The following is a 27,593-nucleotide window of genomic DNA, read 5'->3' as shown; positions in this document are numbered from 1 at the left end:
TTCCTCAATTGATAAATGGTCAGAGGATATGAATAGGCAGTTTTCCAACAAGGAAATCGAAGCAATTTATAGTTATATGAAAAAAATGTTCTAAATTATTATTGATTAGAAAAATGTAAATTAAAACAACCTTGAGATATCATTTTATGCCTATGAGGTTGGATAAGATGATTAAATGGGAAAACAAATATTGGAAGGGATGTGGAAAAATTGGGACACTAAATCGCTGCTGCTGGAATTGTGAATTGATCCAACCGTTTTGGAGAGCAATCTGGAATTATTCCCAAAGAGTTATTAAACTGCCTGTACCCTTTGACCCAGCAATGCCACTACTAGGTTTGTTAACCAAAGATGATTAAAGAAAAAGGAAAAGAATCTATATGTTCTAAAATATTTATGGCAGCTCTCTTCATGGTGGCAAAGAACTAGAAATTGTGGGGATGTTCATCAGTTGGGGAATGGCTGAACAAGTTGTAGTATACGATTGTGATGGAATACTACTGTGCTATAAGAAATGATCAGCTTGATGATTTTAGAAAAACATGGATAGACTTGCATGAAATAACCAAGAGTAAAATGAGCAAAACCAAGAAAACACATATAGTAACAGCAATATTGTTCTAAGAACAATAAAATGAGTAACTTGTTTTGACTATTATGAATACCCATATTAACTGCAAAAAAATATATGAAGAAAGATGCTATCTGCATCCAGAGAAAGAACTGATAAATAGAGGTATGTATAGAATGATTTTACATGCATACATACATACATACATATTCATGTCGAATGGTATCCATCTCTGGGATGGGCGTGGGGGGGAGAAAAAAGGGGAAAAAAAAATTTACATGATAACTTTATATATTTAAAAGGAATAGCAAGTTGTATATAATAGATTTGCAGTTTCATGTGCAATTATCTTTTTTTATTATACTGTGTTATGGAAATGCTTGTTTTATTCCATAAATTAAAAATTAAATCAACAAAAATTAAGAACAAAGGGAAAAAAAACCTTCAGCTTGACAAACTGGCTTCTGCTTCCTACAGAATCTACCTCCATTCCCCATTTCTACCCACATGTTAACTCTTTGTACATAATTACTTTTCTCTAGTGTCTGTGGAGAAATCCCACTGTATATGGAGCCTTCTCTGAGTTAGCAGGTGCCCATTGCAGTTTGGAGCTTCAGAGTTAGAATTGTTTCCCTAGAATGGATAGGCTGGATGGCTAATAACCCAAGTTTACCCTATGGGCTTCCATTGGCTTTGGTTTCCCAAGTGCCCCTGTTTTATATTGTCCTGTTCTAGGTGCTACCGGCATTGAAGATCGTCTGCAGGAGGGTGTTCCAGAGGCAATAGAGGCCTTGCAAAAAGCAGGAATTAAGATCTGGATGCTAACAGGAGACAAGCAGGAGACAGCTGTTAACATAGCTTATGCTTGCAAACTGCTGGAACAAGATGATAAAATCTTTATCCTCAACACCCAAAATAAAGTGAGTAGAAAGATTATCAGCTAGTTTTAGCTCTGGGGTGGGAAATGTAGTCACTAGGAGCTGGAGACAAAAGAAACTGAATAACCAGTAAATGTCTATTTTATTTTTACAAATATAGACCAGTACATTGTAGTCTTATGTTGGGTAGGGTAACATGCATCACATCTCTAACAGCAACCATTTACTAAGTGGCTACTGTGTGCCAAACACCATGTTAGTAAATGGAGGAGATGTAAAGTTTGGATAAGGGATGGTGCCTGTCTTCAAGAAGTCTCCAGGAAGGTATGATATATGACATAGCTATAATTAATCATAAGTACTCATGAGCCTGGGTGACAGGGAGGATGGCTGTTGTACTGTACTCTCTACAGTAACAGGGGAGGGTTTGGGGAGACAATTTCTTTTGTTTCTTCATTCTTAACAAAAAATAAAGTAATAATTGACTACCTCAGAGAGTTTTTGTGACGATTAAATGAGGTAGCATGTAAAGTGCTTTGTAAACCATAAAGTTAAATTCTGTTTTTATTGTCAACAAAAGGCATTCAATCTAAGTACACTCAGATGGTATCAGTGATGCTCTTATATTGTATGGGTCCACTCCTGCAGAGGTCAGCCAGATAAGGAGGCTCAGGGCCATCTTCCCCACTGCCCCCCCCCAGATAACCACCTGCTGGCTAACATCCTCCACTTGAAACTTTCCATATTTAGCTAGTCTAGAACCTGGACAGCATGTTACCTATTCTGCCATCAAGCCAGTGGTGAGAGCCTTTCCAACCCGTTAGAGCTTTCACTCTGTAAACATAGCTTCCAGTGCCTGAGTTTGTTACCACCACCTAAGAACTTCCTCACTCAATGAATTTTTGTTGTACATTGTATATAAGAAACCGTTTCTTGTGACAGCCAGTGGACAGTTTGGTAAATAATGCTCCTTAATATCATTTTAAAAGCCAGTGACTAAAAGGATACTCATATACTCAATGCATATGCCTACTTTGAAGCATTTGCCTACATTACCCTACTCCCTCCCAGACCCCCACCTTCCTGTGGACTCCCTTCTTATCTCCGCTTCTCAGAATCCTCAACCGCTTTCAAAACTTAGCTTCAGTGCCACCTCTCCCAAGCTTTCACCAACTCCTTGTAAGCTCCTAGAGGGCAGGGGCTGATTTTTATCTTTGCATTTCCAGTGCTCGCCATAGCTCCTGGCACATGCTCATGCTTAATAAATGTTTATTAAATACCTATGCCCTCTGGTGGTATTTTTGTGCCATTGCTTCTGGTAAGTTGAAGGCTTTGAAACATTGTACTGTGTACAGATTTTTTTTCTTTTTTTCTCTTTTCTTTAATATTTCATTTTCCCCAGTAACGTACAGAAACAACTCCTAACACTGATTTTAAAAATCTTGAGTTCCAAATTCTCTCCCTTCCTTCCTCCCTACCCCCACCCTACCCCCCATCCCACCCCCCATTGAGAAGGCAAGCAGTTCGATATAGGCTACACATGCATAGTCATGTAAAACATTTCCATATTAGTCATATTTTGAAAGAAAACACAGATTTAAAAAACTTGAGAAAAATAAAGTTTAAAAAAAAAGCATGCTTAGTCTGTGTTCAGGTACCATCAGTTCCTTCTCTGGGGATGGACAGCATCTTTCCTCATAAGTCCTTCAGAGTTGTCCTGGGTCACTGTATTGCTGAGAACAGCTAAGCCATTCACTGCTGATCATCCCACAGTATTGCTGCTACTTTGTACTATGTACAGATTCTTCCACCCCTGCTCTTAAACTGGGGTATTTAATAGGAATTTTAGTATTCAAGGCAAGTTTGGATTTGCTCTATCCTTTCAACCTTCCCTCTCACTTAACCCCCAGTAAAAAAAGCTTTCCTTCCGGGCAGCTAGGTGGTGCAGTGGATAGAGCACCGACCCTGGAGTCAGGAGGACTCGAGTTCAAATTTGGCCTCAGACACATGATACTCACTAGCTGTATGACCCTGGGCAAGGCACTTAACCCCAATTGCTTCACAAAAAAAAAAAACCTTTCCAAGGCTGGTCTATGCACTGCTCTGCCCACATTTGTTCTGCCTTCCTACCCAGGGGGCCTTTGTTCATTTTCTGCCCTGTCTTGCAATGCTTACCCATCCCTCAAATGCTTACCTTACCTCAAATCCTAGCCTCAGATCCTTCCCTGCCTGTAGCGGTTCACAGTGATTTCTTTTTCCTCAGAAACCCCATAGGACTCATTACAATATCATGTACATTCTAACACTGTTTTGATGGTGATGTGGATGGTGATGATGATAGCACTTTAAGCATTTAAATAGCACTTTAAGGTTTGCCAAACCCTTTATATTTACAGGGTGTCCCAAAAGTATTAGTGCAATTTTAAGCTACTGAAGCTTAAAATTGAGTTTTGAGCTATTGAAGCTTAAATTGGAATGAAGACATTTAGGATGCCTACATTAGTATTATCTCATTTGATCCCCACAACAACCCTATGAGACGGTTATTATCCCTGTTTTACAGGTGAGGAAACTGAGACCAGAAGAGGTTAATAGAATTGCCAAGAATAACAGAGCTAGTGTGTAGGGCAGAATTTTAGCTTGGCTCTTTTTTGCTCCAAATCTAGTAGTTTATCCACTATACCATGTTCTTGGATCTAGCTGTGGCTGTTTATTATTTAAGAGAATAATATCTTAACTCGTTAGAACAAAATAATGCCTTGAAGGCTGTCTATATGATAAAGTGTCTCCAGGCATACACTAAACTCAGAGAAGATTCTATCACAGATATAACTGCAGAGATGATGTTATTCAGTGACCTGCTGAGTACTGACATTCATTCATTATGCAACAAGTACTTTTGGGGCACCTACTTCAAGCTAAGCATGGGAGATATGGACAAAAGGAAGGTCCTGCCCTTGAGGAGCAAGGCCTTACAGACAACTGGAAGTGAGAGATCAAACAAGCTGCTCACCTAAGTTGATCTTTCACTGGTGACATGGGAGACAGTGTCCTGCCAGATCCCGGACAAAAGAAGTGCTGGGTGTTGTCCCCAAATGTTCCCATTTGCCAACGACATTGCAACGATGATATCAAGCCCCAGCACACTGCGAAGCTGCCTCAATGAAATCACAGGAATGCAAGAGGTTGACTTGACCATTAGATTGGGAGCTCTTTGAGAGCAGGACTTAAGCCTCTTTTTTGGTAGCCCCAGCACTAAGCATAATATACTTTCATCCTTGTGGATGGTCAGGCGGTCAGTAAACGTTTATTAAGTGCCTAGCAGGTGTCAGACAGTCATCAAGCCCATGACACACAGCTGGGCCGGCCGGCCATCAAATTAGACCATCACCATCTAGATATCTTGGAGAATCCCTTGCAGATGACAATGAGGCTGGGCCGAAACCGAATGGGAACAAGAAATCTAGTTATAGCTCTTTCGTTAAACTCATTGTTTTCAGTGATTCTTCACTGCCTGCTGCCACAAAAATCCCATCTCTTGTATGCCAGGGGATCCTAGACCTAGCTATAGAAGGGCCCTCATAAGCTATCTAGTACGACTCGTTACAGACAGGGAGACTGAGAGTCAGGCCATGAACTGCTTTCCCCATGGTCACTCAGGTAGTAAATGTTAGATTTGGAATTTCAACCCAGTTAGAGTACCATGCTGATGTTATTTTTCCTATTAAATATTTTCTATGTGGCTGCAAATCATGACACAATACAACATCCCAAAGATTGAAATTACAGTAATATGAAGTGTAATGGAAGACCATGCGGCAGGCATCACTAGGTTGTGTCACTACCAATGCTTTGTCTGCAGGAAGTGACACTTTCTGAAGGGCATGACTAGATGGAGATGGTAACAGATCATGGGATCATACATTTAGAGCTAGAAGGGGCCCCAGGAGGAAAAGAGAATTAGAGGAAGTCCTTCAGCATGTTAGATGCATTTCTGTGAAGTATTTCTAGGAGGACATACACCAGAATGACACAGGATGAAAAAAGTATGGTGGGGTCAGATCTGCATCAGGGGAGGGAGAGTCCTACCCTAGAACCACAGCTCTATCATCAGGGCTATCATCAGAGAAATAAAGCTGGAAGGCATTTTTATGCATTCAGGAAACCAAAGCCCACAGAGAGGAACCAGCCTGCCAAAGATCATAGTTAGTCAAAGGTTGAACTGGAATTTGAACTCGGGTTCTCCGGCCCCAAATCTGGTGTTCTTTGTAGCCTACCACACATCCTCCCTCCCATCAAAGCAGATTGTAAGCTCCTTGTAGAGTTTGGACGGTGCCTAATATGGCATTTTGGACATCGTAGGCACTCAAAGGTCTGATTGATCTGAGAATGACTTATGTAGTCTCATCATGATGTGGAGTCGGGAAGCTCTGGGTTCAAGTCCCTTCTCCGAACCCTATTAGCATGTGATGCTGGATGACTCACTTAACCTCTCTGAGCCTTAGTTTCTTTATCTGTAAAATGGGGGTAATAATACCCATCATCTTGGGAGGATCAAACCTAAAAGACATTTTACAAATTTCATCATCAAATAAAAGAATTGTGAACAGCTGCAAAGCCAGTGCTCACTTTCTCTTCTTATGATGATGTTCTAATTAAAATAATGACATTCCAGTTATTGGCACTACCAAAGAATGTCTTGAGAATTACGGTCTGTTCCTTGGACAGACGAAAGGTAATTTCAGCTGCCTCCTCGTTTTGTTCCCAGGCTTTGTGCTGTCATTGACTGTCCCCGGTACTCTGCAGAGCAGACATCTGGATCTGTCATTCCTTTGTCTGGAATGCCCTTTTGGTTGTCCTTCATTTCGTAGCATTCAAGGCTCATGAAATTTTCCCAGTTACTACAGCTTGTCCCTCCCTTCTCAATGTTACTTTTACCTGTATCAAATAATGTAGCATTAATTATTTACTGCCTTATATTGTTATCATAATTATAGTTGGCATGTCAGGATCCCCCTTCATGCTAATGTTTTCCCCCCAGTTAAGTGTATCTCTAATTTATCCTGAACATATCTTGTTTGTACCTAATTGTTTGTGTGTTGTCTCCTTCACTGGGCTTTGAGCTCCTGGAAAGTGGGGACTTGGTTGTTTTTGAAGGAAGGGGGTTGCCTTTCTTTTGTATCTCTACCACGTATTGCAGTGTCTGGTCCATAGTGTAGGTACTTACTAAATGGTAGGTGACTGGTTGATACTCTATAGTAAGCAGAGAGCTGGCTTCTGAAGCAGGAGGACCTGGGTTCAAATCCTGCCTGTGACACATAGTTTCTGTATGATCCTGAGAAGTGCACCAGGAGGGTCTCTAAAACTTAAATTGCCACATAGTTGCTGAGCTGCATTGATTGTGAGACTTTCTTCCCTGGGAATTCCCTAACCCAGTGAAATTAGAGCAACAAGTCCTCTGCTCAATGAAACCCCAGGTCCTGACCTCCCAAGATGGTTTACGACATCAGCATTTTAACCTTTTCTTCCCAGGTAGATTTTTAGGTGGTTAAAGACTGTCAGTTCTCCATGCTTTTTGAATCTTCTCTTCCTTCTCCCTGTCCCCTACCACATGGACCTAAGCATACACACACACACACACACACACACACACACACACACACACCCCTACCTCTGACAAAGTTTATATTTTATGAATGGCAAAAATGTTAGGATTCTAATCCATATTCATAAATTCATCAGATTCATCAAAACATGTCAACAGAAGCAGAAAATGATACTTTTGCTCATCCAGTAGATATTACTGAGCATTTGTTCTACACATTCTAGACAGGCCCTACCCATGATCTACATCATGAACAAGGGATACTTGCATGTCTTTGATGAATTTCTTAAATGTTTAAAATGAAATTTGGGTACATAACAAGATAGCCCCCAGTTACACGAAAATTTCACTTCTGTGTGTTCTACTCTTCCCTGCCTTTTCAGAGTATACGGAATATCAATTAACAGTATCTTAGCAGCTCAGGGTCAGTATTTTTTTTTTTTTTTGCTTTTTGATGAGGCAGTCAGGGGTAAGTGATTTGCCTGTGGTCATACAACTAATAAGTGTCATTTGTCTGAGGCTGCATTTGAACTCAGGTCCTCCTGATTCCAAGGCTGGAGCTCTACCCACTGCACCACCTAGCTGCCTGTCAGGGTCACTATTTTAAGCATTATTTATTATAGGAAATTGTAATACTGTGGCCTCAGGATCTCTTGAATAGGACCTATAGGACTGTTTGCCCCAAGTCCTTCATGTCTTTTGACCACTTGTGCCTTATGAGTTTCTCTTTGCATTCCGTGTCAAGCTGTCAGTTGTCATTCTGCTGCTGTCAGTGTGCCTGCTTCTAGCAACCAACTGTCCCCCTCCTAAATTACTGCTTCTAATCTTATGGTGGGTTTGGAAGCTAGCTAACCAAGTTCCTTAGAATTACAATGTCCTTCAGTCCGTCAACAAACGTTTATTAAGCCTCTCCTATGTCCCAGGCACTGTGCTAGGCACTGGTGATACCAGTATAGTAAATGAAACAATCTGTACTCCTGAGGAGCTGACATTCTAATAGTTTGTCTCTTGAGAGCCTGAGAGCATCTCCTGAGGATGAAGGGCTAAAGCTTTCATACATAGCCCTTGGCATTTGCGTGGGCTGGTCAGAGGTCTTCTTGATTACTGTCATTCACAGCTGTCTTCTGGATCAAACGAGATAATGAGTGTAAAGCACTTTGCAAACTTTAATGTCCTATGTAAACATGAGCTCTTCCAGCTAGATGTTATAACTGGATAATGGAGGTACCTAAGTATAGTACATATACAATATTGTATCCCATTTGTTTTCTTTTTAGAGTTATTGGTTTGGGTTTTTTTTTCTCCCCATCCAATAATTTTTTCTCTAGAAAATTCATTAATTTGACTAATTCCTTCCCCCAACTTGTAAATGCATGTGCAAAGACACTCCAGCACACACATGCATACACATGCATAGCCCACTTTAAAAGCCCTGTTGATTGCTAAAATGTTATAGATTATTTCCTACAGTAGGTAAACTTGATTGGATACAGTTGCTAAAGGGAAGAGAAAATGGAACATCATGGGTGCATGTACACCCAAGAAATCATTAATATTTAATTTGTTTCTCTCTCTCCCTCTCTCTCTCTCTCTCTCTCTCTCTCTCTCTCTCTCTCTCTCTCTCTCTCTCTCTCTCTCTTTCTCTCTCTTTTTTTTAAGGAAGCCTGTGAGATGTTGATGAATAAGATTTTAGAAGAACTTAAGAAAGATGTTCAAAGCCCTCCAAATGTTCCCATTCCTCAGCTGCGAGCTGGACTCATTATCACTGGAAAAACATTAGAGTTTGCACTGCAGGACAGTCTGCAGAGTCAGTTTCTAGAGCTCACTGAAATGTGCCAAGCTGTTGTGTGCTGCCGAGCAACACCCCTGCAGAAAAGCGAAGTGGTAAAATTAGTACGAAATCAGCTCAAAGTGATGACCTTGGCCATTGGTGAGTGTAGACACCCTTATGCTTTCTGTCTCACTCAATTTTTGTGACAAGATCTCTCAGCTTCTCCGTTTGGCTGATTCTCCTTCCATAGGATTTGGGGAAAGTGGGGTAAACTGGGACTACATTTGTTTATCGTAGTCAATAAAAATTTCCCAAGTTCATGTCTTTCCATATCCAAACTTATATTATTATCCCTTCTTTTTAATGCCTCCTATCTCCCATATCCAACTGACTCTGGGAAGGTGATGGAGCCAATGATGTTAGTATGATACAAGTTGCTGACATTGGAGTAGGAATTTCAGGCCAAGAAGGCATGCAGGTTAGTGAATGATGTATGCATGAAAATCTCTATGACCTCTAGAAACTACTCACTTCCCAAACCAAGGCCTTCTCTGTGTATCCCATAAATTGTGGTGTGCTGTCTCATTGTTTCCATTCTCTTTAATGAAATTATTGATTATTTTTGTGATTTGATATTTGACCCACTCATTCTTTAGGATTAGATTATTTAGTTTCCAATAAATTTTAAATCTATCTTTCCATGGCTTTTTATTTAATGTAATTTTTATTGCATCATGATCTGAAAAAGATGCATTTAATATTTGTACCTTTCTGCATTTCATTGTAAGATTTTTATGCTCTAAAACATGGTCGGTTTTTGTATAGGTACAGCCTTCTCTGTGGCAAAATCTCAGTAGAGGAGAGCACTCTAGATTGCCAGATGGGACACTGAGCAGCTAATCCAGAATTATATTGCTGATTTTCTATAATCATGTAACAAGTCATTCTGCCTGAACCTCTCTTTCTTCTTTTTACTTTTAAAATTGCTTTATTATGAACTTGAAAAGCATTAACGAACATTATATAAATTATATAAGATTATATAAGGAACTACAGATCTTTTTTATACACACTTTGATAATTTTGTATATCTCTATTGAACTTTTTATACCATGTCTTATTTTTCCCCACTTACATGTTAAAACAATTTTACACAATTTTTTAAAATTTTGAGTTTCAAATTCTATCCCTCCCTGATTCCTGAGACAGTAAACAGTCCAGTATAGTTTATACATGTGCAGTTATGTAAAACATTTCTGAATTCAACATTTTGTACAAGAAGACTCAAATGAAAAAGTGAAAAAGTGAAAAATAGCCTGCTTCAGTCTGTATTCAGACAGTATCAGTTCTGTCTGGAGGAGGAGAGCATGCTTCATCCTGAGTCCTTTGGGATTGTCTTAGATCATTGTCGGATAGCTGAGAATAGCTGTCGTTTACAATTCTTCACTGGACAATAGTGCTGTTACTGTTTACAACATTCTCCTGGTTCTGCTCACTTCACTTTGCGTAAGTTAATATAAGTCTTTCCAAGAGGCAATACATGCCTTTTATCAGCTTTGAAGAAATATGATGAAAGCGAATGCTCTGTAAACATGTCATTGAGAATCATGAACAATCACGAACTGCCTTCCACATGCAAACCACTATGATAAGAGAAACGCCAATGAGGAAACCGCCTCTGCCAATGCAGATTTACATCTACGTTGTAATTAGTGTTGAGTTGTCCAGATCGCTGAAAGGTTGAATGACTTGCTCAGGGTTACAAAAGCCAGCCTGTATCAGAGCCAGGATTTTAACCCAGGTGTTCCTGACTGAGGCAAATCAATCAATAATGCCACTCTGTTCGTTTAGAGTTTATGATAACTAACTTTATGATAGTTTTGTGATTCAAAAGGTGCAAAATTCTGTCTATGTTAGACAAAGAAATAACAAGTGTAAGGGGTATTACTATGTCAACCGTGATAATCCTCAGTCAGAAATGTTATTTTCAGATGTGGCCAATTTGTTTTGCTGAATTATACTTTTTTTCTTTTAATAAAGGAAGGCTTCTAATTAGGGATCTAGCCTTCTGTGACCTACTAATCCTATTTTATGTTTACATGTTGCTTTTAGTTAGTTGCCTTTAACTAATTTTAGTTGTTTCATTAAAGCTCAGAATAGTAAAGTGAGGAAGATAGCAGTGGTGGCATCCTCACTTTGCTGATGGAAAAAAACACATATGATTTTAGCTCACATTGTAAATGGTAAAGTAAAAAAGGTAATTAAAATATTACTTTGTGCCCCCTTTTGTACTTTTATTTATTTTTGTGCTTTTAAAATAATTCTCTTAATTTTCTTTTTTTTACATATCTATCAGTACCCACAAATCACAACTTATCATCCCTAATTAGAAGCACCCCTTTATTTTAAAAAAATGTATAATTCAGCAAAACATCCATCACCTCTTTGTTAAGTGGTAAGAGGTATGCTTCATCAGTAGTCTTTGACCTTCATCATTCCTTTCTTTGAGCAGAGTTCAGAGGCCTTTCATGTATTTTCCTTTACATTATTATTTTGGTTGTCATATAAATTGTTCTGGCTTGGCAAAGATGACAAAAACAGGAAATAGCTTTGGGACCAATGTTAAAACAACCTAGGGAAAAGCAAAGATTCCCGTGGCATTCTAATGAAGACTTCCTGCCAGGCTGACTTAGAATTATTAATTTTTGTGTCCAGTCATTCAGCCAGCTCTGGGCCCATCTAGTTGTATTATCATTTGGTCCACACCTCTCCATCCTTTCCACAAGAATAATATAAGATACTTCATCAAATGCTTTCTACAATCTAGATAACTATATTTATAATATTCCCCACTCCCCCAGATTAATGATACTTCCCAAAAAAGGTTGTCTGAAATGTTGTGTTCTTGATGAAGGCATGCTGGCTTTTTGTAATCACTAAAAGGCTGAGTGACTTGCCCATTCTAAATGTTTTAAATGTTCACTAACAATCTCTTTAATGTATTCTAAAATTTTTTAAAATTAATTTCACTATCCTATGGTTTCTAGATTTTGCTCTATTCTTTTTTTTTTTAATTGAATGACATTTGCCCTTTTCTAGCTTTGAGCTATTTTTCCATTCTCCATTCTTTTAGTACTTGAGGTTATAGTTTATCTTGGCTGGGTGACTTGCATTCATCAAGGGCAGCTCTCTCCCACCTTACCTTGGTTATCAACTCCCTATTCACCATTTTTCCTGTCATTTCCAATGCAAATTCTCCTCGGCAGAAAAAAACAGCAGAAGAAGCAAAATAAAAACTAAGCATTTCTTTCTCCTGTCTCTCAATTATCATTGTCTTTACTCCTCCAAGAAGCAATTCAGTCTCATCTCTGATTTTCCTCTTTCCCATAAGTTGTTTAAAAACAATAACAACAATGCTGGGTTTACTTCCAAGGCATCAATAGAAATTAACTTTCCGCTGTCTACAGAGAGCTTAGCATTCTTGCTTCTAAAGTCTGGCAAAAACAAAACAAAACAAAAAATATTAAAGAGCAAGAAGCATCATCTGAGTATTTTGAAATGTTCTGGGTGTAAGGTCACTTTAAGTTGTGAACTTTTGTAAGGTAAGTAAGTACAGATACATGATAGATTGTTTTGCTAGGTGGTAGACTGGTTGGAGAAATCTCATATTTGCCAGGCAATGTAGGGTTAGGGAGCATCTCTTATTCTTAGGAACTGGGCCTTCCCTTCTGTAACTCAATTTTTAAAAAAAAGCCCTTCTCCAAGGAAAATATTGTCTCTACCTGTTTCTGAAGGAGAGTAGACATATAGGGTATAAGAAATAGCCTATCCCTGATTGTGTATGATCCAACAAAGCTTTTATTTGAAGAGCACCATGTCAGTTTAAAAGTTAATGTCCATAATTCAGAAGCACTTGTCTTCAGTAGCATGGCGTAGTGGAGGGAGCACTAATTTTGGTCAGAACATGTGATTTCTCTTACTGGCTCCATAATGCACTGGCTCTGTGATCTTGGGCAAGTCATTTCTTGAATTGGGTTCAAGTCACTTAAATTTGCTGGGCTCAGTTTTCTCATTTTTCAAGTGAAGAGGTTGAACTAGATGTTATCCAAGGTTCCTTTTGGATGTAGGTCTATGATTTTATGATCTTGTGAACTCTGAGACTATACCCTGATCTGTAAGTACATATTTTATTATCTAACCTACAGAGTCATTATGAGGATGCATAAAACTAGGTGATGTGTGTAACGTTCTTTGTAATTATAATGCACTATATAAATAAGTGCTACTATTGTGTTTTTTAAAAAATTATCTTCCATTGCGTCCCTACTCTGATGCCTCACTGTGGTATGAAGGTAATCCTGAGTGTTTAAAGTATATGCCAGTAAAGTCCAAGTTCTGGCAAGCCCGACCAATTAGAAAGGCTTTCAATACATTCCTGGGATGGAACTTGTGTCTGTAAGTGCCAAGAAACTCATCATTAAAAAGTCTGGCAGGAGGGGCATGTTTTTATTTTATTTTTGTTTGTTTGTTTGTTCTTAGCCACAGAAACACATAAAGACCAGGTAATATGATGCTATGGAAAGACTGTTAGGCCAGCAAACCTAGGTTCAAATTCCAGCTCTTCTATTTACCACCTGTGTGACCCTGAGCAAGTCACAACCTCTCTGGGCTTTGGTTTCCTCATATGTGAAATGAAAGGTTTGTACTGAATGACCTTCAAGGTTCCTTCTAGCTCTGAATCTATAATTCTGTGATCTCTAACAGAGAGATACTGAATTGTGAGTGTGTCCATGAAGGAAAGGGCAGTTAGCTGACACAGTGAATAGAGTGCTGGGCCTGGAGTGAGGAAGACTCACCTTCCTGAGTTCAAATCTGGCCTCAGACACTTGCTAGCTGTGTGACCCTGGGCAAGACACAGGACCCCATTTGCCTCAGTTTCTTTATCTGTAAAATGAGCTGGAGAAGGAAATGGAAAAACCACTCCAGTATGTTTGCCAAGAAGATCCCAAATGAGGTCACAAAGAGTCAGGCACAGATAAAATGACTGAACAACAACTATGAAGGAAAGTTTCCACACTGATGAAATTACAGCCCATCAAAGTTGTTTACATGTATGTGCATATGCACACTTCTATATATGTGTAGTCTGCAGAACAGCCACTTCTGCCATAAGAAAAAAATGCTTAAAAACTGACAAGGAAACTTTGTTTTTTTAAAAAATGTATACTTTTATTGATATCATTTTTATGTCACGTACATTTCTCAGTACACTCTTCCCAATTACAGAGGACTATCCCTTATAACAAAAAGTAGAAAGGAGAAGAAAAGTTGCCAAACCCACAGTGACGCTATAAAAATTCCACATCCATCTTTCCCCTATGTCTGTTAAGACATGGAGTTGGTGCCTTCTCATATCTCTTCTTTGGAACCAAATTCGGTATTTAGAATTTCAGTTAATTCTTCTTTGCATCTCTAATTTTGTGCATATTATTTTCCTGATTCAGTTTACTTCACTTTGCATCAGCCCATAGGTGTCCCTATACTTCTCAGTATTTATTCTCTTTATCACTTCTTATAGCACAGTAATAGTCCATTATGTTCATATACAACAACTTATTTAGCTATTGCCCAATTATGAGCATTGATGTCTTCTTCTAATTCTTTGCTACTACAGAAGGTGGGGCAGGGAAGCTTTTAAAGGACAATCTCTGTTCTGGTGCACATTGTCTATTGTATAATATTATCAAACCAAATCCTTGCAAATGAATAGCTTTCCAAGGTACTACCGGTTTATAGGGAGCAAGTAACTATTGGCTAGATGGTAAGGGACACTACAGATTGGAGTGCTGATAGATGTGGGGAATAGAAACAAATGTAAATTCTGACATGCCTGCCCTAGAAAGATTGAGAATTTGGATCCCTTTTTGCCTGAAATATAGGCTGAGTGTTGGGAAGATTATTTAAAAGGCACAGGAGGAGGATGCAGATTGAAGCATATTATTTGTGCTCTCTTTTTTTTGTTTCTTTTTTTCTCGTGGTTTCTCCCATTGGTTCTAATTCTTTACAGCATGACTAATGTGAAAATAGGTTTAATATGAATATATATGTTGAGCCTATATCAATTTACATGTCTTTGGGGGAGGGGAGAGATGGGGAGAAAATTTGGAACTCAAAATCTCATGGAAGTGAATGTTGAAAACTAAAACTAAATTTATTTAAAAAAAAAAGTCATGTGAGGTTTTGGCTGCAATACTTTGTTGCTTCCCAAAACAGGAAGTAGAATTTACACTGTCAGATTCTAGGGTAGTAAAACTTCATTGAGAGAACAGAATAAAGGAAGCTGATGGATGTATGAGCATGAGCACAAGCTAGGGAGAGGATAGCAAGGTATTCATAAGCAATAATGAACTTAGGGGGGGAAATCTAATTTGTATGTATTGGTAAAATGAGAAATCCCCCTGTAGAACTTTTATAGCTCTCCTCGAATTTCCTCAGCTTCTTCAATATGCTTACTAAATTTTGAATAGCAGAACTGGCTAACCTGAAAGAGTTTGCAAGTCATGGTTACCGAATCTTTGCATCCCTTTCTGAATAGTATTTTCTTCTTTTCCCTCTGCAGGCAGTGATGGCCAGTGACTTTGCAGTTTCCCAGTTCAGACACCTCACCAAGCTCCTACTTGTCCACGGACATTGGTGTTATACCAGACTATCTAACATGATTCTATATTTCTTCTACAAGAATGTGGTATGTGACATTTGGGGATCTTGTCTCAACACTCTCACATCACTCTCTTCTCTCTCTTATCAGTCCTGGTGCATTAAAGAATGGTGACAGGATCTTGAATTTTGATGGTTGAGGTCTGGGAAGGAGATGGCAGAACCATTAATTGCTTTATCAATAATAATCAAGGAATGTTCTATGTGTCAGCTGCTGGCAGCAAATTGCTGAGCTTGTCCATCAGTTCAGATTTGCTGCTCCCTGAACACTTAAATTCAATTAAGTCTTGTCTGGTTTATTTAAAATCTGATTTGTGACCCTCTGTAAAAGGGTTATGACAAGTGGAACTAAGAAATGTGTGATACTGTCCATTAGGAGAAATGGGCAGTGTTTGGTTCTGACTTTGAAAAAATCTTAGATTTGCTCCCACCCAATTAAAGTGAACAGTATTACATTCAGCCAAAAAAATAAAAAAGAAAGAAAAGAAAAATGGCAACCTACTGTACAGCTTAGTGTATTAGCAAGCCCTTACAGTTGTAACTTAAGTTGGGATAGAAGACCACTGAGGTACATTCCAAAACTCAGATTCTAGGATTCTAAGAAGCACCTGCTTCACCGAGGGAGGTTGGAAAGGAAGGTTCCTTTATCTATGGTGGAGATCTTTTGTGGCAATTGGTAAGGAGTAAGGAGACCTTTTCTGATCCCCTCAGTCCCCTGGGGGAAAGGTGTAGAATTTGAACTTGGAATTTTAAGTGTTGAACCAATAGTCAGGAAATCTGATTTCTGGCCTTGGCCTTCCAAGCTGGTGACTGGTAAGTCACTAAAATATCACCCCTTCATTTTAGATAGATGAGCAAACAAGTTTGGAAAGAGTAAGTGACCGTTAGGCTCCCTTCAAGCTAAAATTTTCTCATTCTAAATGGATACTCTCTGCTAATGATAATAATTATTTGGGTCAGCAGAATTTAGACCCAGTTCAGCTTTAGCTTTCTAAAACAAAACAAAACAAGAAACCTTTCTCCTAAATATAAAAAAAAATGGTCTCCATTGTTATAAATGAGCTCCAGTGGGTCATTTTTAGATGATTCAAACATGTATAATTTAATGTTTTTTAAATTAATAGGATTTTGTCTTAAAGCTTAGTGCCTTTCAAAAAAAAAAGTGAATGCAAGAAAAACATTTGGTCAAATGCTGATATTTTAAGGAAAGTATTTTGCATTTGTAAAGGAACATTCTGGTGCCTATGACTGACCTTGATGAAGGATTCATCTTTTAAATTAAAATACAGAGTTTGGTGTTCCTGTGATCTTTCAAAAACCAAACCAGCTTTTCATAAATTCTTGAAAATATCTTTGAATTTTGATCATCAAAACCTGCAATTTTTACCTTGAGTACTTCACCTTTCCTTTATCCCTAAAACTGACCTGTGTCTGAGCTAGAAAGGGATTATATATGCTGGTCCTTTGAGAAAGTCTTTATTCATGGAGATTATCCAGCCAAAGATTTAAGATCTTCCATACTAATTCCACTCCTGGCAGCCTTTCAAAATGATATCACACTAAATGAATTTCTATTCGCTGCTCACTCAACAGAGCAAATACAGGTATGGGCAGGTTCCATAGGCATTGGATGAGCTTCTCCGAAGGCATTATCCTTACAAGACAGCACAGAGCCTCTTGCCATTGGAACCCCCTGATACCTCTGAAACCCCTGAATTAAACCAAATAAAATAATATGTTCATTTGCCCATTGCCATCCATATCAGCCTCTGGGAGGATAAAGCCTTATGTTTAACACAATTGGCTTGTTCAGGGGATGAAATACTTAAATGGAGGCCGTTGGGTGATATAATGGATAAAATACTAGGCCTGACATCAGGAAGACTTGTGTTCAAATTCCACATCAGCCTCAGTTTCCAGATCCATAAAATAGAGATAATTCTAGCACCTGCCTTAGCAAGTTATTGTGGGGACCAAATGAGAAAATGCAGAAAGCACTCTGGGAACCTTAAAAAAAACTACCTGAATGTTGGCTGTTATTTCTATTATGAATTGTTGTTGCTAAATTTTGTGTTTTCCTTTTCCTTTCTAGGCTTATGTAAACCTTCTCTTTTGGTACCAATTCTTTTGTGGATTTTCTGGAACATCCATGTCAGACTACTGGGTTTTGATCTTTTTCAACCTCCTCTTCACATCTGTTCCTCCAGTCATTTATGGTATCCTAGAAAAAGATGTTTCTGCAGGGACACTCATGCAACTACCTGAACTTTACAAGAGTGGCCAGAAATCAGAGGTAGGTGTTAGAATCATATTCACACACATTGCGATTAACGAGAGGCCGTGTTGTAGAGTGGATACAGAATCAAGCTTGGAGAGAAGGTGACCTGAATTCAAGTCTCCCTGTCACAAATTAGTTGTCTGACCATGGACAAGTCCGTTAACTTCTCAGTGTCCCAGGCAACTCTTTATACCTATAAATTAGTTACTGAAGAGGTGCCCGCTCAGATCATATCATTTTTCCAGTTCCTGGCTTCCCTCTGTTATTATCTCCAGTATACTCTGTGTATATTTTCTTTGTACATATTTCTTTTCATATTGTCTCCTCCCTTTAGACTGTGGACTCCTTCAGAGCCAAGACTGTCTTTTGCCCTTCTTGGTATTCTCCTAACTTAGCACGGTGCCTGGCACATAGGGCAGTAGGTACTTGACAGATGCTTGTTGCCTGCCTCATGGTTCTTCATCAGTTACTTGATTGACTTGATTTCAGAATAACAGGGATTTCTTCTAATGCAGTCACAAGTTCAGGGAAAAGAATATAAGAGTGTGAAACCTGGGGCCTCTGCAGGCTCTTGGCTTAAAATCGTAGAATCTCTTGAGGCAATGTCCTTTTAGATGAAAATGTTCATGGTTGCTCTGACCTGTACTATATTTTAAGGGCCCATTTTATGTGGGTTGACAGTTATAACTAGTACTCTCCCTTGGGGCAGTTGAGATCATTTGTCCTGCTGGTAAACTTTGTTAACAGCCATTTACTTATTATGTGTCCTGTTGGGCTGGCTGACTTTTATGATGTGCTGGTAATAGCCTAGGCAGAGCCACATCATGCTGCCCTTGATACAAGGTAATTGTTGCATTTAATTCATCCTCCCCAGAAGTTGCCCTTCCCTTGAACTTGGCCTCCAAACACACTTTCTTTTATGCTTTGATCATTTTCTGTCTTCACTCTTCTGAAACTTATTCCCCTGGGCTCCCTAAATCCCTTTTCCCTAATGTTGAAGAGGTCTGGAATGCCGACATGAAGTGATTGTCTTCCAGGATACGATATTCTATTACCTATCTCTCATCACCCTTAAAGCCTCCTTTTCCATCCCCTGCATGTCTTCCTTTTCCCAAAGCTCCACTGGGTTGGTTTCCATTAACATCTCATTCATTTTATCTCAAATCTTCCCTCTTTACTTCCTCCACTTGCCTCCCAGCATTGTTCAATCCCTGTCCTGGGGTCTATGTCCACTAGCCAGTAGTAATAAATTATTTTAAGTTTAAAATTTCAAATTCAGATCAACGGGCATTTAATAAGCATATATGATGAGTAAAACAGTGTTCTAGGCGCTAGGACTAAGACAAAAATACAAAGCAATCCCTGATCTCAGGGCATTAACCTTCTACTGCAGGGTACAAGCTGCATATTGATAAATAAATACAGGACAACTTAAAGAGCAATAAAGAATCGAAGTTAGTGTGAAGTTGAATTATCAGAAAAGGTTTCTTATAGAGAGTGAGACTGAAAGCTAGGGATGATAGGAGATGGTGGGGAAGGGCATTTTGGGGTAGGACAAAAGTAGTCCATGGCTGCACAAAGGGAGGGATGTAGAAGCTTGAGTTCGGGGTCTATATAGCAAATAGGCCAGTTTGGTTGGGATGAAGAGTGAGTGAATGATGGGAAATGCAGAGCCAGTGGGGTGTCATGGTTAGGGTCATGAACTTTAAGTCAAGACCTGGATTCAAACCCTGTCTTGTACATCTACTAGCTGGGTGTCTCTGGTCAAGTCACTTAACCTCTTTGTGCTTCAGTTTGCTTGTGTATAAAATGAAGAGATTGGACATAATAATCTATAAGTTCCCTTCCAGCTCTAATATCCATAATATTAAGTCTGAGAGGTCAGCGGATTCATATTGTGGAGAGCTGGAAGTATGAGACTGAGAAGTTTGCATTTTATTCTAGAGGCAGTGTGTTGCCACTAAAGATTTGTGAGTAGGAGAGTGACACGATCCCATCAATGCCTTAGAAAAGTTGGGTGGAGGATGCAGAAGGGAAAAATTGGAAGCAATGAGGGCCCTTGTAGGTGACATGGATTTATTTATAGTGGATCCGGTTGGCACAATTGAGTGACTTTTTCTGGAAGCATTTTGTTTTGGAGTAAGGGAGGGGGTAACTCCAGGTTGTGGTTTGGTTGGACAAGGGGGCAGTTTAATAGGATTCGTTGTTGTTCACTTGTTTCAATCACGTCTGACTCTTTGTGATCCCGTTTGGGGTTTTCTTGGCAAAGGTATGAAGTGGTTTGCCATTTCCTTCTTCAGCTCATTTCAGAGATGAGAAAATTGAGGCAAACAGAGTTAAGTGACTTGTCCACAAGGCCAGATTTGAACTCAGGAAAATCAGTCTTCCCAACTTCAGGTTCCATAACTAGCCACCATGGTGCCATCTAGCTGCGCCATTTAAGAGGACAGGGTATTGCTAAACTGATCAAGACTATATAAAGGGATGAAAGTAAGATCAGAGCAGATGGGGAGGACCAAGAGGGATAAAGAAACTGGAAGTCAGAATGAGGATGAATAAATTTAGAATGAGTAAGGGGGAATGAAAGGGCAGAAAGTTATGATGAGTGAGAGGAATTTGGGAATTCAGAGTTATGGAAGATAGTAAGATCTAAATCATGACCTTAATTTAACACTAAATCTTTCCCCTTCAGACTACTGGGATTCTTTCAAGTCCTCCAACTCTTAACACATTCTCTTCTTCTGGAATCTGTTTCTTTGCTTCATTCTAAAAATTGGTTCTGGAAAGTGAGGGGGAAACATCTCTTATCCTTGCTGTGGAATTGCTTAAAAAAAAAAACGGACCAAGAACTATGAGTCTTCATTATATTGATTATCCAAAGGACCACAAAAAAAAATTATAGATATGAAAATACAGAGTGAGTTTGTGAGAAAAAAGAGAATACCCAATATATACTTGTATATTTATTATAGTTATTTTATGTGGAAGATAGCAGCATATTTTACAAATTTTGCATTTGGGGAAAATGAGAAATGGAAAGGCTAAATTAGGAAGATAAAATGATTCTGGAGTCTTTTTGAAGGAAAGGGCTTTTTGCTTAACTAATAGTAGGTTCTAACTGCCAGCAAGAGGCTCTTTCTATACTCTTTCAGCTCTTCCTCATGAGGAGTCAAAAGCAGAGATGTGAAATGGGCAAGAAGAGCTTCTCCAGACTTTTTCATTACATTCCCCTGTGGGCCCAGCCTGTCTCTGGCTTCCATCCTCCACCCAAAGCCTAGCTGGTTGAGAGAATGATGGGTGGCATGTGCAGCATTTTCTTTTATGATAAAAAAGATATCCTGGCTTCTTATGTAGTGGCATTTTGTCCTTATCCCAGTTTATCACCCTCCCACCTAATATCTATTTCATTTCCAGGCATATTTACCACTCACGTTCTGGATCACCTTGCTCGATGCCTTTTACCAAAGCCTGGTTTGCTTCTTTGTGCCTTACTATGTGAGTACACATAGAAATATATTTATTTTCCTTTTCCCTCTTCTGCTTTGTTTAATAAGATTTACCCTGCTATGCTGGCCACCTGTTATCAACCTACAGCTAAATTCCTTTTTTTCCTTTCATTTGTAGACCTACCAGGGCTCAGACATTGACATCTTTATGTTTGGGAACCCTCTGAACACTGCAGCTCTATTCATCATTCTTCTGCACCTTGTAATTGAAAGTAAGACTTTGGTGAGTGGAAATATCCAGCAACTTAGTTATTTTTAAGAAAACTGATCTCCATTGTTAGGAACCTTGGACAGCTCTTGCTGCCTGGATGCAAAGGGAGTTCTACAGAGAAGGGTAATGACAGGGAAAACAATGATGTTTGTGGCTTCACATGACACTTGGCAAGCTTCATGGAGCAGGCTTTGGATAAGTGAACCAAGAAATTATAAAAAAAAACCTCTGTTAGTTGGACCAGGGATTTATTATAATCCTAACGGGGCTGCTCATGAATATGAGGCTCAAGCCAAGAAGGTAGGCAAGTGTTATGGAAATATCCCAGACTAAGTAAGAGTTAAGAAGACCTGAATTTGATTCTTCACTGTACAACTCATTGTGTGACCTTGAGCAAGTCCCTTTACTGCTTTCCCCCTAGCTTCCCATCTGTAAAATACAGATGATGAACTGATCAAATTGGGCTGATAAAACATGCATAAGATGTTTTCTACCCTACAAAGTGCTGGAGAAATGTGAGATGTTTATTATTCCACCTTTTAGCCACAATAAAAGTGCTATCAGTTTTTCATCTCCATAGTGAGTCAATCTAGTGCTGACCAAGGTGAGATGACATTTTTGTTAAATATAGCACCTGACTAGGTAGGACTACTAAGAGGTGGGGGGGGGGGAAGAGAGATAGAAAGAGAATTTCTATTTTTGTGACTTCAGCATGGCTGCTGTTTGTTGAAATAGGGGTCTTTTTGCTCTATTGAAAGATAGTAATGTAGCCATTTGCTGTATTTTAGTGGTTGGTGGCTTATTGTCTTAGTCCAAAAGGAAATTTCTTATACTTAGGTTTTTTTTTTTAAGTTGGTGAAGCTCTATGATATAAAATAATTTTTTTTTCTCTTCAGGTTGGTAAATCACTACAGATGTGGGGAAAGAAAACAAAAGGAAAAGTAGAATGCCTTTTGTTTCCTCTCTTGAAATCAATGTGTTTTAAATAAGAAAAATCTGGAAGGGGTTACAAGTCAAGCAGTCAGCCTCTTTTAGTGCCTACTTTAACCAAGCAGGGCTCGAAATGGAAAGGTGTGATGTATGCAGAGGTGAATGGGTTTTCATAAATCTTTTTAGAAAACCAGATGGACCAAGCTTCAAAATGAAATCCTTCTGTGGTTTTATACACACACACACGCACACCCCTACTTTGTTTTGAAAGAATGCAGGAAGTTATGAAACTATCAAGTGAAAAATGTGATGTCAAAAAACATGCTTTGGACCACCATATTGGAATGTGTCCTACACTTCTGATGAATCTCAAAGATATAAAATATGGAAGATGTTTAGATACTTCTGCCCCCAACCTGAATTGAAACTCCTTGGCTGGCTGCCCTGGGAGATACAGAGGTGGGAGGGAAAGAATGGGTTAGGCTAGCCTCTCTCCAAGTTGCCAGCTTGTTCAACATCACATCTACTCTAATTCCTTCTACCTTTGTGTTTCACTCATTGTATGTGTTGTTAAATATCCGTTGATCTGAATTTAAAATTTTTAACTTAAAATAATTTATTACTACTGGCTAGTGGACAGAGACCCCAGGACTGGTATTCAGGAATGCTGATAGACAAGTGGAGGAAGTAAAGAGAGAAGATTTGAGATAAAATTTGGTCCTCCTTTCATGAAGCCCAGACTTTAGCTAAGGAGAAAACCTAATTGTTTCTGAAATGAGAGAAATTCAAGAAAGGCATTTAAAATACTTATCAGAAATTCTGAGTCAAATCTCTTTAAAAGAGGCATTGCCTTGGGGCAGAGGTTGTAGAAGGAAAAATCTGAGAATCTCTGCTTTAGATCCATGAAAAAAAAAATCACAGAATTGACTAAAACAAAGAGAATAGTTTCTATCTAAATGATTTATATTGATTAGGGCAGATAAGAAAAGTGTGTGCCTCTTGTGAAATCAACACACAGGGAAAGAATACTCAATACTCCAGGGAAATAAGCTGACTAGATTGGCTAGAAACATATATGGCTTGGGAGTTCACAAAACTGAATAGCCAAATAAGAGTATTAGAGTATTATTCATACTATGTATTTTAAAATACAATCTCTAGAGCAATGTTTTTAAACATTTTTAAATGCATAGGATTATGAAGGAAACCAATTATACTGCAATAATTATCCAAATATTACAAATTCTAAGTTTATAGATTTCCCCCTGCCCCAGCTGAAAATCTTCTCACAAACACTAGGTTAGAGATTTCTCATAACTGGGAGCTATGATGGTGTTTATGAGACAAATGATTCTGCTAATCAGTTTTAGTAGAAATCAGTCAGTTTATATAAATAGCTCTTGAGGTTTTAGTTCAGCACTTTCACACTTTATCTACCAAGACAATATATACCAATCTAGGTTGGAAATGAGGTTCGTGTAAGTCCAGTGAGTTTTGCCAGGCTGTGAAACCCAGGCAGTAAGGGAGGGAGTTTGATGTCTTATTTATGTCCTCTGCTTTTGTTCCCTTGCCTTGCAGACTTGGATTCACATGCTGGTCATCAGTGGTAGCATCTTACTTTACTTTTTCTTTGCCTTGGTGTTTGGAGCAATGTGTGTGACTTGCAACCCACCATCTAACCCCTACTGGATCATGGAGGAGCACATGATGGATCCAGTGTTTCATTTAGTCTGTGTCATCACAACTTGCGTTGCTCTTCTCCCCAGGTACGGGTGTAGGTTTCACAACCTAAATGATTAAGTAAAGCCATAGAACAGGAAGGGACTTTGAGACATTGTGTGATGTAGCTGCCCTTTTTTATGTAGGTCATTTTCTACCTCAGTCACTTCAAGGCAAATGGCTTAAAGACAATTTTTCAGGAACCTCAAAACTATTACATTTTAGGGCTTCACAACCATCACTTTTTTATACCCTAAACTGTTCTTTTTCTATTCTCCCCCCCCTCCCCTGTATGATAGCTCTGGAGATAAGAATACCATTAACTTTCACCTATTTAGAATTGTTTACAAATCTACTTTCTCATATACAGGAGTATGGTGGGCAAATTAGGTATTAATTTATGGAGTTTTTAACCTTCTTTTGGGTTCTAAGTTATCCCTGACCATGGAGCTGAAATCACTTTATCTTTGGCACATAATTTCTACTTTGGAGAGGTTGACTGAAGGAAAGGTCTAGTCCTCTATCTTGTTGGTCATATGATTTGGAATTTGACTAATAATTATTTCTACTACAATGACAGAACAGAGATGATATTTCTCACAAGGAGCTATGTAGCACAGTACTAAGTTCATATTTGGTAAATGCCTTCATCACTGCCATTAATTAATTTCTCTAATCTTAACATTATAGTTATTGCTTTTTATTGAATTCACACATATGCCCTGCCCCCCCCATGCTCATTCCTATCAGTATCTTTCAAATTATTTACACTTGGAAAGTATCCATGTGTATGGGTTTTTTCCTTGCTAAACACTTCTTTTTTAAAAAACTGACATAAATATTTGCCAGCACTTTCAGTGCAGCTGTTAATTATAACTTTTTAATATCTTTCACCTCTTCAGAAAGTCAGTGCCCAAGTCACACCCATCCAGCCAAATCTTCCAACCCCTTATTTTTTCTGTATTAATTAAAAGAAAAAGAATAAGCAGGAAGAATTAAAAAAAAGTCTCTGCCTTAGAGACACCACCATTCCCATCTTTGATCCTGAATGCATTAGAACTGATTAAAGAATCATTAGTCAGATTCCAAATCATATGACCAACAAGATAGAGGACTAGACCTTTCCTTCAATCAACCTCTCCAAAGTAGAAATTATGTGCCAAAGATAAAGTGATTTCAGCTCCATGGTCAGGGATAACTGAGAACCCAAAAGAAGGTTAAAAACTCCATAAATTAATACCTAATTTGCCCACCACACTCTTGGCAGCAAGGTTATCTGACTTACGAGCTTCCAATAAAACCCAAACACATGCCCCCACCTGTCCCCTCTTTATAGTACCATGGAGATATACCCTCCAAACTGCAAAAATTTGCTGAACTCTCACTAGTCAGCACTTCAGCTCTGTTCTGTGCTGCAACAGAGCTCTACAAAAGGGCAGATGAAAAGAGCTAACAGGGGAGGACACAGGCCTGGGCTTGTAATAGAGTACAACCCCATCTCCTGACCTGGCCTCCTTCCCATACAAACTCTGAGAGAAATCTGCCCAGACTGCAACAGCACCAGCATGGTAGCACTCTGTAAAGCTGGGTCACAGACTAAGGAAAAAGGATTAGACACCAGGTTGGGGGAAGCGGGGAGAGGAAGGTAGGGGATTGTAGCACTTCACTAAGCCTAAGGGAAATAGCCTGGCATCTTGATGAGGCCAGTTCTGTCTTCCCAAAAGTCACTTGGGGCAGAGACCTAGGTTTGATGAAGTATGAATATACTTTGAGATCTAGTCTCCAGGGAAACCATCATCCACACAGGAGAGAGACAAAGTGAGAAAGAGGGGGAAAAGATACATAGAAGAAGAAATTCCAAAACCTTGAGTATAAGCAGATAAATCAACAGTTCTCCAAAGAACCGCAAAATATTCACAACCACATGAGAATGCTCCAAATTACCAAATAAGAGAAATGCAAGAAATAAAACAGCCCTGAGGTTTCACCTCATACCTTGCAGATTGGCAAAGATGACAAAAAATGGCATCAGTCTGTATAGAACAATATATACAATGACTACAAGACTGTAAATGGAAAGAACTACACAGCCCAAAATCAAAAATGAATGTAGCAAAATCATAAAGATTAAACGTGTGACTCAAATGAAGAGATAACGATAAACATTCCCGATACCACCCTTCATGAAGGTTGGAGGCACTGGACAGGCACTGCACAGCTTTCAGACTTTTTCAGTGTGCTAGTTTTCACCTCTCTTTCTTTCTTTTATTTTTGTCTTTAAAAAAACATTATTTGTTGTATGGGACAACTCTCTGGGAAAGGGAAAAAAGGTACTGGGGAAAACTATGATGATATAAAAAAAAAGACATTAATGAAACTTTTTTTTAACTGATTAGGGGCTCCTTCATTGGCACATGTGCCTCCCATGATCTTCCGGTGGCCCTGATTCATTGGCCTACTCCTCTAAAAGGATTACATTTGATGATTACCATCTAATTTACTCATAAGTGCAGGCCTCCTCACCTATATTACAATAACTTTTATTTAAATTGGATGTCTCTACCAAATAGGGTACCCTGGAAGCCTGAAAACAGTGAGGGAGCGATACTTCCACACTTCGTGGAGATACGCCCTTGTGATTCTTTGATTTTTTTTTTTTTGGTCTACCTAGAAAGTACTTTCTGGATTTGCCAAGCTTTTTCTGAGACAGTTATGATTAATTTAATAATGCTGTTTGTTTCCTAGGTTTATATACAGAGTTCTGCAGGGATCACTATTTCCCTCTCTGATATTAAGAGCTAAGCACCTTGATAAACTTACTTTGGAGGAAAGGAATGAAGCACTCAAAAAGTGGAAAGAGGCCAGAAGGATGACAGCTGTGCATTCTGGTCCTACAGACACGAAGAAGCTAGGAAGAGGGAGAAACTCTTGTGACTTCTCAATGACAGCAGCATCTTTTTGCACCAAGGAAAGAGACTCTCCCGTATTCAAAGCTACTTCAGATATAAACAATGCCTCAGGGATGGCTATGAAGGTTGTACCAAGTAGTGAACATCCTCTACAGAACAGCACTCAGAAATGAAAAGAAAAAAGGGTTTCTTATAATTTGGAATGGAAAAAGAAGGGAATGCTTCCTTACCAAAAGAAAAAAAAAAGACTGACTTGAATTGTTTCTTAAAGAACATGAATGTTTTAATAGGCTATGACAAGTCTATGTAAAATATGTTTTATGTGTGGAATTTTAAAGAAGAGATCAAAAGGTTGATCTGGGTAGGTTTTTAATTTGATTCATTGCTGGAATCAAATGCTCTTATGGAAGGTTTTGGATTTTGTAAAAGTATTTTAATTGACTTAGAAATGCAAACTATTTAAAGAGGGAATTAAATAAAATTTAAAATTTCCATTTC

At 38.7% G+C, this 27,593-nt stretch overlaps 1 protein-coding gene across 3 annotated transcripts in view; it reads left to right on the top strand.

The window, feature by feature from the left end:
- The window catches only part of ATP10D (ATPase phospholipid transporting 10D (putative)), a 113,246-nt gene extending 85,653 nt beyond the window's left edge, over positions 1-27,593 (top strand). For 2 of the 3 annotated variants that reach the window (XM_020990562.2, XM_020990582.2), the window contains 9 exons: positions 1,307-1,491; positions 8,714-8,984; positions 9,227-9,303; positions 15,445-15,570; positions 17,635-17,835; positions 21,235-21,315; positions 21,445-21,549; positions 24,046-24,233; positions 26,932-27,593. In XM_020990562.2, coding sequence (XP_020846221.1) covers positions 1,307-1,491; positions 8,714-8,984; positions 9,227-9,303; positions 15,445-15,570; positions 17,635-17,835; positions 21,235-21,315; positions 21,445-21,549; positions 24,046-24,233; positions 26,932-27,268 — 1,571 coding nt within the window. In that variant the 3' untranslated portion in view covers positions 27,269-27,593. The remainder of the gene's footprint in view (positions 1-1,306; positions 1,492-8,713; positions 8,985-9,226; positions 9,304-15,444; positions 15,571-17,634; positions 17,836-21,234; positions 21,316-21,444; positions 21,550-24,045; positions 24,234-26,931) is intronic. The other variant, XM_020990572.2, reaches the window with a different exon arrangement.

Source organism: Phascolarctos cinereus, unplaced genomic scaffold (assembly GCF_003287225.1).
Source record: "Phascolarctos cinereus isolate Bilbo 61053 unplaced genomic scaffold, phaCin_HiC Scaffold_9;HRSCAF=440, whole genome shotgun sequence".
Classification (NCBI taxonomy): Eukaryota; Metazoa; Chordata; class Mammalia; order Diprotodontia; family Phascolarctidae; genus Phascolarctos; species Phascolarctos cinereus.
This window is presented reverse-complemented; position numbering and strand designations above follow the sequence as displayed.